This window comes from Dipodomys ordii, unplaced genomic scaffold (genome assembly GCF_000151885.1).
Source record: "Dipodomys ordii isolate 6190 unplaced genomic scaffold, Dord_2.0 Scaffold24, whole genome shotgun sequence".
Classification (NCBI taxonomy): Eukaryota; Metazoa; Chordata; class Mammalia; order Rodentia; family Heteromyidae; genus Dipodomys; species Dipodomys ordii.
Genome location: NW_012267240.1, coordinates 12,844,371 through 12,857,786, shown reverse-complemented (window position 1 = coordinate 12,857,786; position 13,416 = coordinate 12,844,371). Strand labels below are relative to the sequence as shown.

General features: G+C 35.1%; 1 protein-coding gene across 1 annotated transcript in view; it reads left to right on the top strand.

Moving 5' to 3' along the window:
- The window catches only part of Malrd1 (MAM and LDL receptor class A domain containing 1), a 504,118-nt gene that overhangs the window by 74,645 nt on the left and 416,057 nt on the right, over nt 1-13,416 (top strand). The window contains exons 11-12 of the mRNA XM_013014599.1: nt 6,136-6,282; nt 9,554-9,651. Of these exons, the coding sequence (XP_012870053.1) occupies nt 6,136-6,282; nt 9,554-9,651 (245 nt within the window). The remainder of the gene's footprint in view (nt 1-6,135; nt 6,283-9,553; nt 9,652-13,416) is intronic.

Below are 13,416 nucleotides of genomic sequence, written 5' to 3'. Positions count from 1 at the left end.
CTGGTGTAACTTCTTTGAGTTACAGTTTAACAAAATAAATACTAAGAAGCTGGAACATGTGCTGTTGGGGGTGGGGGAGACAAAGTGGCCAGAAAAGTGAAAAGAGAAAGGATGGGCAAATGCAGTCATGCTATCCAATGTACATATGTGAAAATGGAACCAGGTAACTTGAGGGGATGGATGGAGGTGGGAGAGATGGGGAGAATGATCGAAGGCATGACACGGACCAAGGTGTATTGTACTCACAGACTAATAACCTTGAATTGAAACCTCTCTGAACAACTACTTAAAGATCATACAAAAATGAAATACCTCATTTAGAAAAGAAAATATATGAGAAAGAATTTCTTGGTATCTCAGCCTTTAGGAAGATTTTTATGGATTGCTAATAATTTGTTAATTTTTTTTCTTACCAATTATTATGGACTTAGAGGAGAGAGAGTAAAGAGGAAGAAGTTGTCCTTTCCTCCACAGCAGCCACGATCACTGTAGAAATCACTTCAGCTATCATTGCAGTCAGAAGGACAAAAAAAATCTTCCTTTAGGGCTTTTATGCAGCTTCTGATAGGAGGGGTGACAGAGATCCTATTAGTATTCAAACCTAGGTATATTTCAAACCAAATGGAATTTAACTTACAGCCTACAGTATGGTTTTCATATGAGGTAGCTTAGCAACCAAGACTCTGATGTCCTTTTGACACCCATGAATTCTAACTAAATGAATCTATTTTTCTATATCACATATAAGAGCTTTTGTAAAAAAAATTAAAATTGATGACATTTATTTTTCTGAAGCGTTTTAGTGAGATATTTAGTTGAGCTGGGGAGAATATTGCAATAAGATAAATGTCACCATTTAATGAAAAGATCTTTGTACAACATGCTCTTCTTGATAAGTGAGTGAAGATTTTATTAAGAGAAATGAAGAGGGACTGAAAGGGGGAAATAGGAAAACAAGGAAAATATTCTGTGCTGGCCTCCTCATAAACATCAGTTCAGCAAGTTCCCAACTACCTTTAAGCCAAATAACATACTAACCAATGAGATCTCACAGGAGTTGTTAGATGACTCTTCTCTTTCATTCGAAAAGCTTAAATCAAGGACAATTTATTTTGTCTAATATATGTCAGATTTCTTTCTATGCCTTATTCAAATTTTCCACAGACAATTTCACAGATAATTTCTCTTAGGGAAATTCATCTTTCTAACAGGTTCTATCATTTTTAATTTAAATAACTAAAAGAAAATATATTTCTTTTCAATTGTACCTGTGGAAGCTTAGTTTCTTTTGTCCTTTCTCTTCTCTCCCCTGTAGTAAGTGATTCTTTGTACTGCTTTCTTTTAATAGCTTTTCACAACCAAGTTCCTACTTGAAGTAATACAGGTTATTTTTGTGTTTAAATTTGGACATATTTTTCCATTTTATCCCTTTATTGAAGTTCTATTGACTCTTTAGCTGGCATTTTTCAAATATAGTATCTTAGTACTATTCTGCTATTTACTTTGGATAAATGCAGGGTTAGATATCTGTGCTTATTCACAAATATTGCTATTTATTAGTCTTGGAAATTTTCCAAAATAATAGAACTTGTTCTATAAAACCTTTTTATGCTTGCTTGGTTGTGATCAACTTGGCACAGCAGTTATGATTTAAAAATGTGATAATAGTACAGAGAGCACATGCAGATGTATGTATATATGTGTGTGTGTGTGTGTGTGTGTACAAACACACATGCATGTGTGTTCATATATTTTAATGCCAAATGAATACTTCATATAACTATTTAAGTATATTTAAGTATTTTGTGTAATCATTTATATGGAATTATTAAAAGGATATAAATTGCATTATATTTTACACTAAAATAATTATGCATATCTATGATAATATATAGACACATGAGTATATGTATTCTTTCAAAATGAGAGGGCTTCCATTAAAATTTTAAAAATTATGTGTGTGTGAACATTTTACACACTTAATAATTTTTGTTGTACAATTTTAACCTTTCAATACAAAAGTATTTCATAAAGAAAATTTCCAAGTTTTTTATGAAACACAAGCAAAATACATTTAATTTCCCTTAGCTTATATGTGAAGTTTGAAGCGCTCCCTTACCTGGATACTTGCAAAGATTAACTTGTGAAGAGTGCTTCCCCAAAAGGCACCCTTCCTCAGCTGCTCTTTCATCGCCAAGTTACCCTTTCTTCCAGACACTGATTTAAGAAGTATACAAGGTACTGGGCCATTGGCTCAAAGGCTGGTCGGGTTTGCTGGTGTTCTGTTGCTGTCTTGACCTCTGTGGACTACATCAACTGAAACTGTTCAAAGAGACCTATGCCCTAGTGTACCTCTCCAGACTCAAAGGCTTCATTCTTACAACGTCCCAGGTGGTTCATCTGCACCTTAAACTCTGAGAGACAGTGTATGAAAGATGATTCAAAAAATGTAGACAGCTTGAAGAAGGATATAGATGGCATATAAACTAAGATGGCACAAAAGCTAAGAGGTAAACTTGTCAGTGGCCTCTTAGAATAAAAGTCAGAACACTCATTCCTACACTATTTACTACCATTATATTATGAAACAATAAATTTTTAATGTTCATTTGCACAATCTTGTATAAAATAGAGGCAATAATCTACACTCTCATCTGCATTGTAATAGTATCTACAAGAGCTGAGTATCTGTAAAAATCTTGAGTTTTGATGAATGGATTAAAGATCTGAGATATGCTGGGCCCCATAGTCCACATCTATAATCCTAGCTACTCAGGATCCTGAGATCTGAGGATCCGGAAACCCAAAAAACTGGAAGGGTAGGTGTGGCTTAAGGGACATTGTGCTAACTCTGGTAAAAAAAAAACAAAACAAAACAAAAACAAAAACAAATTGTTTAAATAGGGATACAGGGGGACCCATTGCAACAATGAGATGTTCAAGACGTTATGTCGAAAAATGAACTTTACAACTTTGGCAGGGGTGGGGGGTGGGGAATGGGGGGGTGGGAGGGAGATGGGAGGGAAGGGATGGGAAGGGGAAACAAAGGAGGAGGCAACAATGCTTGATAAGAAATGTACTCATTTCCTTGCTCATGTAATTGTAATCCCTCTGTACGGTATTTTCACAATAAAAAATTAATAAAAAATAGTATGAAATGTTAAACAAAAACAAAAACAAAATAATTCTGAAAGCACAACGTCCTGAGTTCAAGTTCTACTACCAGCACATAAAAGATCTGATATATATGAATATATATGAAAATATGTGAATATATATACACACACACACACACACACACACATATATATATATATACATATGTGAAAATTACCTAATGATAAGCACCATGAGCAACAACAGAATAAACTCTGAGGACATTATGCTAAGTGAAATGAACCAGCCACAGAAAGACTGTGAATGTATGCATATGTTATAGCAAGTAACAAATCTTTCTGGTGATGAATTTTTAATAATTAAATTTTTAAAATTTTTTTCTAAGGACAATGGTTGTGTATAGTGTCCCATAGAAAAATAATGGTTGACATTTTAAATGATAAACACCTATATGATGGAAGAGATCATCTGAACTTACATCCTAAGCTAAATTTCAACATTTATACAACTCAGGGTTAATTTATCACAAATACTTGTTTCTGTCTTGCAGTTGTGAAGTGTGTCCAAAGGCTTGGCAATGCCTGCATAGTGTGACACTCACATTTCTCACACTTTCTACTCCTCACCTCTGCTTGTTTGGGAATGATGGTGTTTACTTCCAATAGTCACCTGCGAGCATGAAGAAGATGGTTGTTTTTGTGGACTTGTTCCTTTAGTGCAGCAATGTATAATTTACTGCTCCCAACAGAATAATATTGAGTTTATTACTCAATGAATGAAAGTAAAAGGAAAAGAAAGAGGTAGTAATGATATTAGGATACCAGGTACAAACCAGAAAATCCTGGGCCCCAGAAACAGGGCTTTCTAGACCATGATTTTTAGTTTTGGGAAATGCACTTCTACGAGTCGGGGATTCCATTGGGAGAAACTGAAGGGTTCCTTAGCCAAGTTCATAACCAAGAATTGGGACTTTGTAACCACATTGTGGAGATAACAGGTATATATTTTGAGTCTTAGATATTTCTGCATAAAGCTAGACAATTTAGAAGAACTGTGCGGTGGCCTAGAAGGTGGCAAAGTTCATAGGAGATGAAGGAACTAAACCAAAAAATGTATTTGAATGGCCATGCCAGAGAGACAATTGCAATGATTTATAAATATAATGACTGTGTTAAAAAGCAGAAGAGACTCTTCTTGGAAGATTAACTTTTCATCATTAGCTCTGACCTTTATCAACAATTGTGCAGCCAGAGCTGGGAAAACTAAAAAAAAAAAAAAAGAAGCTGCAGATTTCCAGTTGGGCAGATATTGACCTGCATTTGCTTGTCATAATGGTGCAGCATTAAGTACCATGAAGCACACTTTTTTTTTATTATGTACTGCAGCCAATGTAATAGTTTGTATTTCACTGGGAAACCCACTTAGAGGAGACAATTACATTTGCTTATAAACAGAATAATAAATCTTTTTTCATATACCCATTATATATCTTTAAACAAACATGGATTTGTGATTTAAATGTTGAATTTACATGGAGAATAAATTTAAGTGGCATTTCTATTTGCATATTGCACTTTAGGGTTTTAATTATTGATAATCTAGTGAAGAAATATCTGGTCATGAAACTAAGCCTTTTTGTTACAGAGATTTGGACATTTTGGATTATTAAGGTGTAATAAGAAAATTCAACTTTCTGGCCCTATAGGGCCTGTTATTTCAAGTTGAAAACAATTTTTGGAAATAAGCACCTGTGGAATGTTTAATTATGACCTAGAATTCTTGATTTATGGAGGCTGCATATTATAAACTTTGGTATCTAGATGTCCTATTTGCTGAAATCTTCTACAGGACATTTAATTGATTAGTATTCTACCAATTAGTTTAGTATTTCACTTTCAGAGGTAATTGTATTTTTGAGACCTAAAGAACACACACACACACACACACACACACACACACACACACATTCCTGACAAGTACTTTGTATTTTTGAGACCTAAAGAACACGAACACACACATACACACACACACACACACACACACACACACACACACACACACACACACACATTCCTGACAAGTACTTGGAACTCATTGGTAAATGTTTATTGGTAATAACTATGGGAATGTATTAAAAATCTGATGTCTCTTGATAAATTATGATGTGATTTTTCCTCTTTCCCCAGTGTTATAAAAATGTTTCTTCATAAAAAAATTGTTTCAGAAATAAGTTTTAAAATTAATGGTATTAACATTACTCCAGACTCGTACCTCAGATTGGTTGAGGTTATGATCTTATTTTAGGAAAATTAAATTTAAACAATGAAAAATAATTTCTCCAAAGCATACATCAAATGGTTGGAATTTCTATTTTATTCCCCATTGCTTCAAGCATGTTTTATTTCTCAGCAATTTGGTATCAAACTGGGAAAGGTGTTTATAAAGCTTGCTCAAACCCTGATTTCTCCTAGAACTAGTTCTTTTATTATATATGTGGGAATGTAACTGTTTTCCAACTTTTTAGTTACATACTAGGAGAAGAAAAGCAATGTTCAGAATATCTAATGTACTTGCAGTTGTACAATGGTGAGACATTTAATTTGAAAACACTTTTAAAAATGAACTAATGAAATGAGCATTAAGATAGTGATCCAAATGTCTTCAAGATTCAGGATTCATTTCAATTCTTCCTTTTAAGTGGATTTTTAAAACTACCAGTGCAGAAGCCTGGGGAATTAGTTACTACCTGAAGCTGTGGAGTTTCCCCTAGGCATTATTAGGTAGAATGGAGATGAGACATGAGGATGAAATACACCAGACTTGTCTGTAGTCATGCTGCACTCAGAACACAGGAAGTGCACCATGTTGAAAAAAGGAAAGCTATTCTGGTCATCAGAAATACTTAACTACAAAGCAGAATGGATATACTGATCTCCGGAGTTGACTGTAGAATCAGTGTTTCACTGCCCACCCTCGAGTTCATTTTTCCTTTTTTGTTTTCTTGGCTATGGCTAACAGCAAATGATCTCAACTGTGACTTTGAGGCTGGGTTCTGCGGCTGGGAGCCATTTCTCAAAGAAGATTCACACTGGGAGCTGGTGACAGGACTGAGCAATGGCGAACACCATTTCCCCAAAGCTGATCACACAACAAACACAGATCATGGTGGGATTTTTTTTTAATGGTTTTCTTTCATGTTGCAGAGTAATGTTAGTATCTATTCCCACTTCTAACTTTTCTATATAAATGCAACTCTGGTTTACTTTTTCTTAGGCCCTCCTTGACCAACTTAATAGTGTTTAATTGAACACTTAAAGGAACATGACTCTAATAAACAAATATTTCTGCTGCTGCTGCTGCTGCTGTTTAGAGGTTGAGTTGGAGGCACAAAGAAGGAGAATACTTTTTTGATAAATTGTACAGGAGGCTTGCCTTTTTTTTTTGAACAATCCAATTTTTTTGTGAAACAGCAAGAAAAATAGTTTAATCTTCTTTCTGGGAACAGAAAACAGAGATTTAGCACTATCTACAAAATAAATCTGCAAATACTTTTGCATTCTTTCTAGCAAACAAGTCTACTGCTCCTTCATATATATTTTAGACGACTGGTACAAGTTTTACATATCCTCTTAAACTTGAACTGCAACTACACAGACAATTCCAAAAATACTCTATGCAATTCCAACAAAACAGAGACTTTTTTCTTGATTCTTTGTTTTGTTTGCTTTAACATGACATGAGGTATTGCTCATGTATTTCACTTTCACATTAAAGCTGTAATTATACAACTGTACTTCACATCCTCTTTAAAAATTATAATTATTATTATTGGTCTGGGTTTGAATTCTGAGCCTGGGCACTGTCCCTCAGCTCTTCAGCTCAAGGCAAGCACTCTACCACTTGAGGCACAGTGCCACTTCTGGAATTTTGGTGATTAATTGGAGATAAGAGTCTCAGAGACTTTTCTACCTGGGCTGGCTTTGAACTGCGATCCTCAGATCTCAGCCTCCTGAGTAACTAAGACTACAGATCTGAGCCACTGGCACCCAAATTTTTAAACTTATTTTGAGAGGCTTGCTAAAAATAAATGTTATAATCATTGGAAATTAGGGTTAGGGGATCATGGGAAGGGACCAGAGAGAGACACTTGCCATCTGTTGGCTACAATTATGGACCAAATTCATTGTTTAATAGTAGAGTTCTTACGTTTCTTGGGTAAATGTACCTAATTTTCTCTTTTAAGACTTTGTAGCAGACAGCCTTAAACTTGAAGTTTAAAATAGAAAAGAGAAGATTAATAATTGGAAGTAGGTTACTATGTACATCAAGCATAGACTTGAAATGGGGGCCTCCAGATAGAAGCAATGCCCCTGCCTTTAAGGTGGTCTGAACCGATAAGTGAGAAATTGATGCAGGATATAATTGAAGGGACAGGAAAAGCAGCTAGGAGGAAAGATGTAAGGAATAAGTAGGAGGTGGCAAAACCAACCAATTTCGAGATATAGAATGTTTTAGTAAATATTGGTAGATTACCAATCTAGAACTTTAATACTTTAGTTTTCCAGTAGTAAAACATAAGTACTTTTCTCCATTTTCCTATGAGCAAGAAGCATTATAATTCTCTAAGAATTTTTCTTAGTTTATGGGTAATAATGAACTTTTTCATATACAACCTTTGTATTTCATTGAAAAGGCATAATTGTAAATTTTTATAATTTCTTAGTTTATTCAGGTCTCCTTTAATTTTACTAAATAATGTAACTTTTTTATTTTTATTTTTTTTGTTGGTCATGGGGCTTGAACTGTTGGCCTGGGTGCTGTCCCTCAACTCTTCAGCTCAAGGCAAGCACTCTGGTTTGCTGGTGGTTAATTGGATATAAGAGTCTCACAGACTTTTCTGCCTGGGCTGGCTTTGAACTGTGATTTTCATATTTTAGCCTCCTGAGTAGCTAGGATTATAGGTATGAGCCACCAGCGCCCAGCATTATTTCTTATAGCCTATATTTCTTTCTTTCTTTCTTTTTTTCCCCTAGTCCTGGGATTTTAAATCAGGGCCTGGACACTGTCCCTGAGCTTCTTTTGCTCAAGGCTAGTGCTCTACCACTTGAGCCACAGAGACACTTCTGGCTTTTTCTATGTATGTGGTACTGAGGAATCAAACCCATGGTTTCATGCATGCTAGGTGAGCATCTACCACTGAGCCACCTTCCCAAGTCTGTATTTCTATAGGCTAATATTGGCTTATAATTTTTACGCCCATCTTCATTAGAAACACCTATGTCTAGCATGCTTAGAGTACATTAAAATGAGTACATGTTTTAGAAAACATGAAGTCCATGCAGATGTGGCCGTTTTTATTCTTAGTTGTTCAATTGCAAGTGGGAGGAATCAGTAAAAGAATACTTTCTGATAGGCAGGCGCCGGTGGCTCACGTCTGTAACGCTAACTAGCTACTGAGGAGGCTGAGGTCTGAGGATTGCGGTTCAAAGCCAGCCAGGGCAGGAAAGTCCGTTAAACTTTTATCTCCAATAAACCACCAGAAAACCGGAAGTGGTGCTGTAGCTCAAGTGGTAGAGCACTAGCCTTGAGCTGAAGAGCTGAGTGACAAAGCTCAGGCCTAAAGTTCAAGTCCCAGACCCCCCCCCACACACAAAAGAATACTTTGTGATACTGAAATCCTTTCTTTCTTGTGTAGTTAGCATTAGCCTGCTGCGCCCCAGAAAATTATTATCTGAATGTGGCATTTTATAACCAAAGTAGTTTGTGTTCCACATTGCCCATCACTTTCTGATTATTAAGGGCAGGATCAGACCTTGACATTGTCTAGCACAGCCTCCCTTGTAAGTTTTCAGTCGTCAATGAAGCTAAATGTGTGATCTTCAGAGTTGCTAAAAGATGTTATCCGCTGTACATTTGCCATGAGCACATAGCTTTAGTTAAAATCTAAAAGCAGTTATTTTGTTAACGTTCAGATTAGATCTTTAATTAAGCTTTCATTCCTTCTAGCACAGAAAATAATGTCAAACATGTAAACCCCAGGAGGAAACAAACTCATTGTACAGGCTCCTCTCCTTCAATACTTTGTGAAGAAACTTAAAAATAAAACTCTCATGGGACTTTCTGAAGGACATGTTGAATATTTAATTGTATGCTTAGAAACTTCACTAAATCTGACTTCAGACTCTATGAAATACTAAGGCAATAAGAATGTCTTTTTAGATTATGTGAATCAAAAGCTTGTTTTTAACCAGCTGAATTTTATTGTAGATATTTAATGTCATAGATATTTGATTATCTAAAGAGCTTAGTGGTAAATAAGTAAGAGTGCACCTTTCTTTTATCTGATTGACAATTTAATTTTTGCCAGAATAGAGCAAAGAAGTGCCAAATGCTTCCAGAAGCTGGTAGCCATATGACTTTATGTTTGTTTTTGTAGGATCATTTATTTCTTTTTGGTCATATCAACCCCCTGCGATTGCTAGGCTTGGAAGTCCTACCCTTATCACACTGTTCACAACTTCTACTCCATGTCAGGTAATGAATTCTTCAGAATTTCCATTTGCCAAACTGATTATTAACAATTGAGCTTCGGTTATTCTACTAGTAAGTGCCGGCCATTCTTTAACTGTCATTTTTATGAGGAATTAAGAGATTTGTACAAACCATTTTAGGAAAAAATGCTACATCCTTCCAAAAGACCATTTGCAACACAAAGTCTATGTTATTATTTTGGGCATGTTAAAGAAGATTTTGGTAATATTTTTTCATATGGCCTTTTTCATCAGAGTATGGATAAGTTATTGCCTAAATTAAATGCTACTTTGACCAACAATGTTGAGAAAAATAAAACAAATCGAATGAGTATTTTCTAAAGAAAAAGATGAAAAATGAAAAGCAAAAAAAGAAATATGCATAGTCCAAAAATACATATATTATTTCCTGTTGCCAGGAAAATACAGAGCTGGCAGTAAAAAACATTAATTGCATTTCAGCAGCGCCATGGAGAAGAAAGCAGGAGTTAGCAGTTGGCCTGGGTTCAGATCTTAGTTTTGCCACTTCAGTTTCTGGGATCATAGTAGTAGTGAACCTTCTTTTGTTGTAGTATTAGGAATTTAACTCATAGCCTCACAGTTGCTAAGGAAAGCAACTTGAAACACACTTCTGATCCTTTTGCTTTTAGTTAGTATTTTTTGCAGTCAAGACAGACTTGGAGCAACTTTTCCAGGATTGACCTAGGACCAAGACCCTCCTTCCTCTGCCTCCTGAGTGTCTGGGACCATAGGCACATACCACCATGTCTGGCTAGTACACCTTCTTCACATGGCTGTGAGGATTAAAATGGGATCAAACAAAGCCCCTGACAAAGTATTTGACACAGAGTAGGTATTTCCTAAACATAATTGCTTAGGTTTCCTAAAATGAATACCTATACTAGATGTTTCTGTCCAGCTAGCCTTCTCAATACTTTTGAGAAATCTAAAGTGATTCTATGGGTTAAGATTTCAGTTTGTGACTTTGCCTCTATTCATTACAAAATAATAAGAGGTCAGTTAATACTGTAACAGGGGATTCATTGTCTGTAGATATAGGGTGGGTTAGCAGCTTATTCTAACATTCTTGATGATAAATTACATATTATTCAGAGCTATCCTATCAGCTTGGCACAAGTCTAAGAGAGAGTGCCCAGAGCTCTTAATAAGTCATCATCCTTTTTAATGTTTTTCTCTGTTTATTTATTCATCATTTCTTTGTAGGAATAAGGATGAAAAGAGTAGCTTGTCTCTTTGTCTGCCTCATCTAAATCCCCTCTAAACATTTCTACCTTTTCTTTAATTATACCCTGTGTTTAATTAAAGAGAGCAAGATAAAGATTTTCTTTTTGTCGGTCATGGGACTTGAACTCTGGGCCTGGGCACTGTCCCCCAGCTCTTCAGGTCAAGTCTAGTACCCTACCACTTGAGCCACAGTGCCACTTCTGGCTTTCTCTGCTTATGTGGTGCTGAGGAATCAAACTCAGGGCCTCATGCATGCAAGACAAGCACTCTACCACTGAGCCACCTTCCTAGCCTAAGATAAAGATTTTTTTAAGGAACCCCAAAAGTGCTTACTAGTGTTTAAAAATTTTATTTTTGAGCTCACTGAGCTTTAAGTCAAGGTCATACACTGAATTAGATGCTTTAAAGACATTGGATGCAAGAAAATAAGATGTGTTAATGCTGCCTTACATGTTTATTTTTGAAGAGCATATCTATTTCCCATCTTTGTAAACTTGCTTGTACTGTGGCCATTGAAATTGAGTTGCAATTGAGATCACTTTTGTTTTATTTTTTCTTCAGTATGTAGTCTGTGGTGAGCAGCTCCCAAGGAAAGAATTGTATGAACAGTGACACTTTATTTTTTAGATAATATTTTTAATCAAGAGAATAGAGAAAATGATCATTTTTCCAACAAAACCAATAATAAAAGATGTATTATATCTTGTTAGCATTTTATTTAATTGCTATACACATCATTTAATTGAATTTAATCCTTACTTTAAAAATCAGGATTTCTTCATAGTATAAGGGCTTTCATGTGAAAATTTCATAAATATGTATAGTATATTTTAGAAAATGTATTCACTGTATTATATTCCCTTAAGCTTCCTTCTTCTTTCTCCTTCCTCCCCTTAATTTTGGAAGAGTTTTCCTTTCTTTTTTTTTTTTACAGTATTCATAGCTTTATTGTGAAAATACCATACAGAGGGGTTACAATTACATGGGCAAGATAATGAGTACATTTCTTATCAAGCATTGCAGCCTCCTCCTTTGTTTTCCCTTCCCATCTCCCTCCCTACCCCCTTTACCCCCCTCCTCACACTGGAAGAGTTTTCTTTATGCTATTTCCATACATATGTACTTTGATCCCCTTCATAACCTAGTAGCCTCTCCGTTTTTCCTTTCTCTGCACATAACACCCCACCAACAGTGTCATTTTTATACTTGATTACCACTATTATTGTTATTTTTATTATTCTAGAACTAGATTCTACAAATGAATGCAAACATGCAAATCTTTGAGTTCCAAGTGTGGCTTATTTTTATTTATTACAGTGATATTAGCAATAGTTAAGTTGTACAATCAGCCTAGGTATCCAATAACAAATGAATAGATGAAGAAAATATCCACAGTGGTGAATTGTTCAGTCATAAATCAGAATGACATGATGCTGTGTCCAAGAAAAAGGACAGAGACAGAACTGGAAATTATCTTATCTAGTGTAGACACTTTAGAACCAAGGAGTTCTGGAGTCTTCTCATACTGGCTAAATGGTTTTCCTTGTTTTGAAAATTGAATGCTAGAAGGAGCTACTGGAGACCACTGGAAGAGGTATTTGCTTTATTTTTCCTTGGTTTTCAGTACTTTTTGAATCACAGGGATATTTGGATTGCATGGTAATACTTTCCAGTGTAGGAAGGATAGTAGACTGTGACAGGCTATTTATTGTGAGAAATACAGAGATAATGTCCTCCCTCAAAGGATTTTTCTGAATATAATGTAACCTTTGATAAGTCTGTGGGTAACATGTACTTTCTTTCATGAAAGTTACAAAGAAAAGCAAACAAACCAAATTCTTATCTTCTTGGGTAATTGGAGAATTTGGAACATGTTACTAATAGCTGTTTTCATGGAACAAATGTTCTTCATTATAAAATGATAAGGGAAAAAGATAATCTAAGTTGGATACTTTGATATGATTAAAGCCTTCATCTTATGAAATTATGTGATTTTTTTTCTTCCTACACAATCATATCAGGATAAGAAAGTTAAGAATATTTTTTGAAAGGACTTTAAAGGATCGTGGGATTTCTTTTGAGTCTTTTTTTCCTAGTGGCTCAATTTTGGTGTCATTTTGCCCAAATTACTTTGTACTCTATATAGAGCTAACACATGGCATCCGTATGCACAATTGTTCCCATAACTCATCTTTAAGATGTGGACTTTAATTTAGACACTTCAAAAGTTATTTCACCCACTGGTGGAAATGGGCATTTTTCTTGAAATAGGAGATAGAAAGAACAGAACACATGGACACCAGAAGCTACCATTTATTACTGAATTTGAAATGCAGTTCCTGTTAACAATTAACTATGAAATATGAAGGAGATTAATGTGGGTATTAATATTTTTGGACTCTTCATATTTGAGTAACTACTAATAATCCAATATTTAACTTTTCAGATTGTTTTAAATTAAGTATAGGATTAATGATAATGTGAAATATTAGTTTTCAGTTTTAGGATAGACATTTGTTTTTAA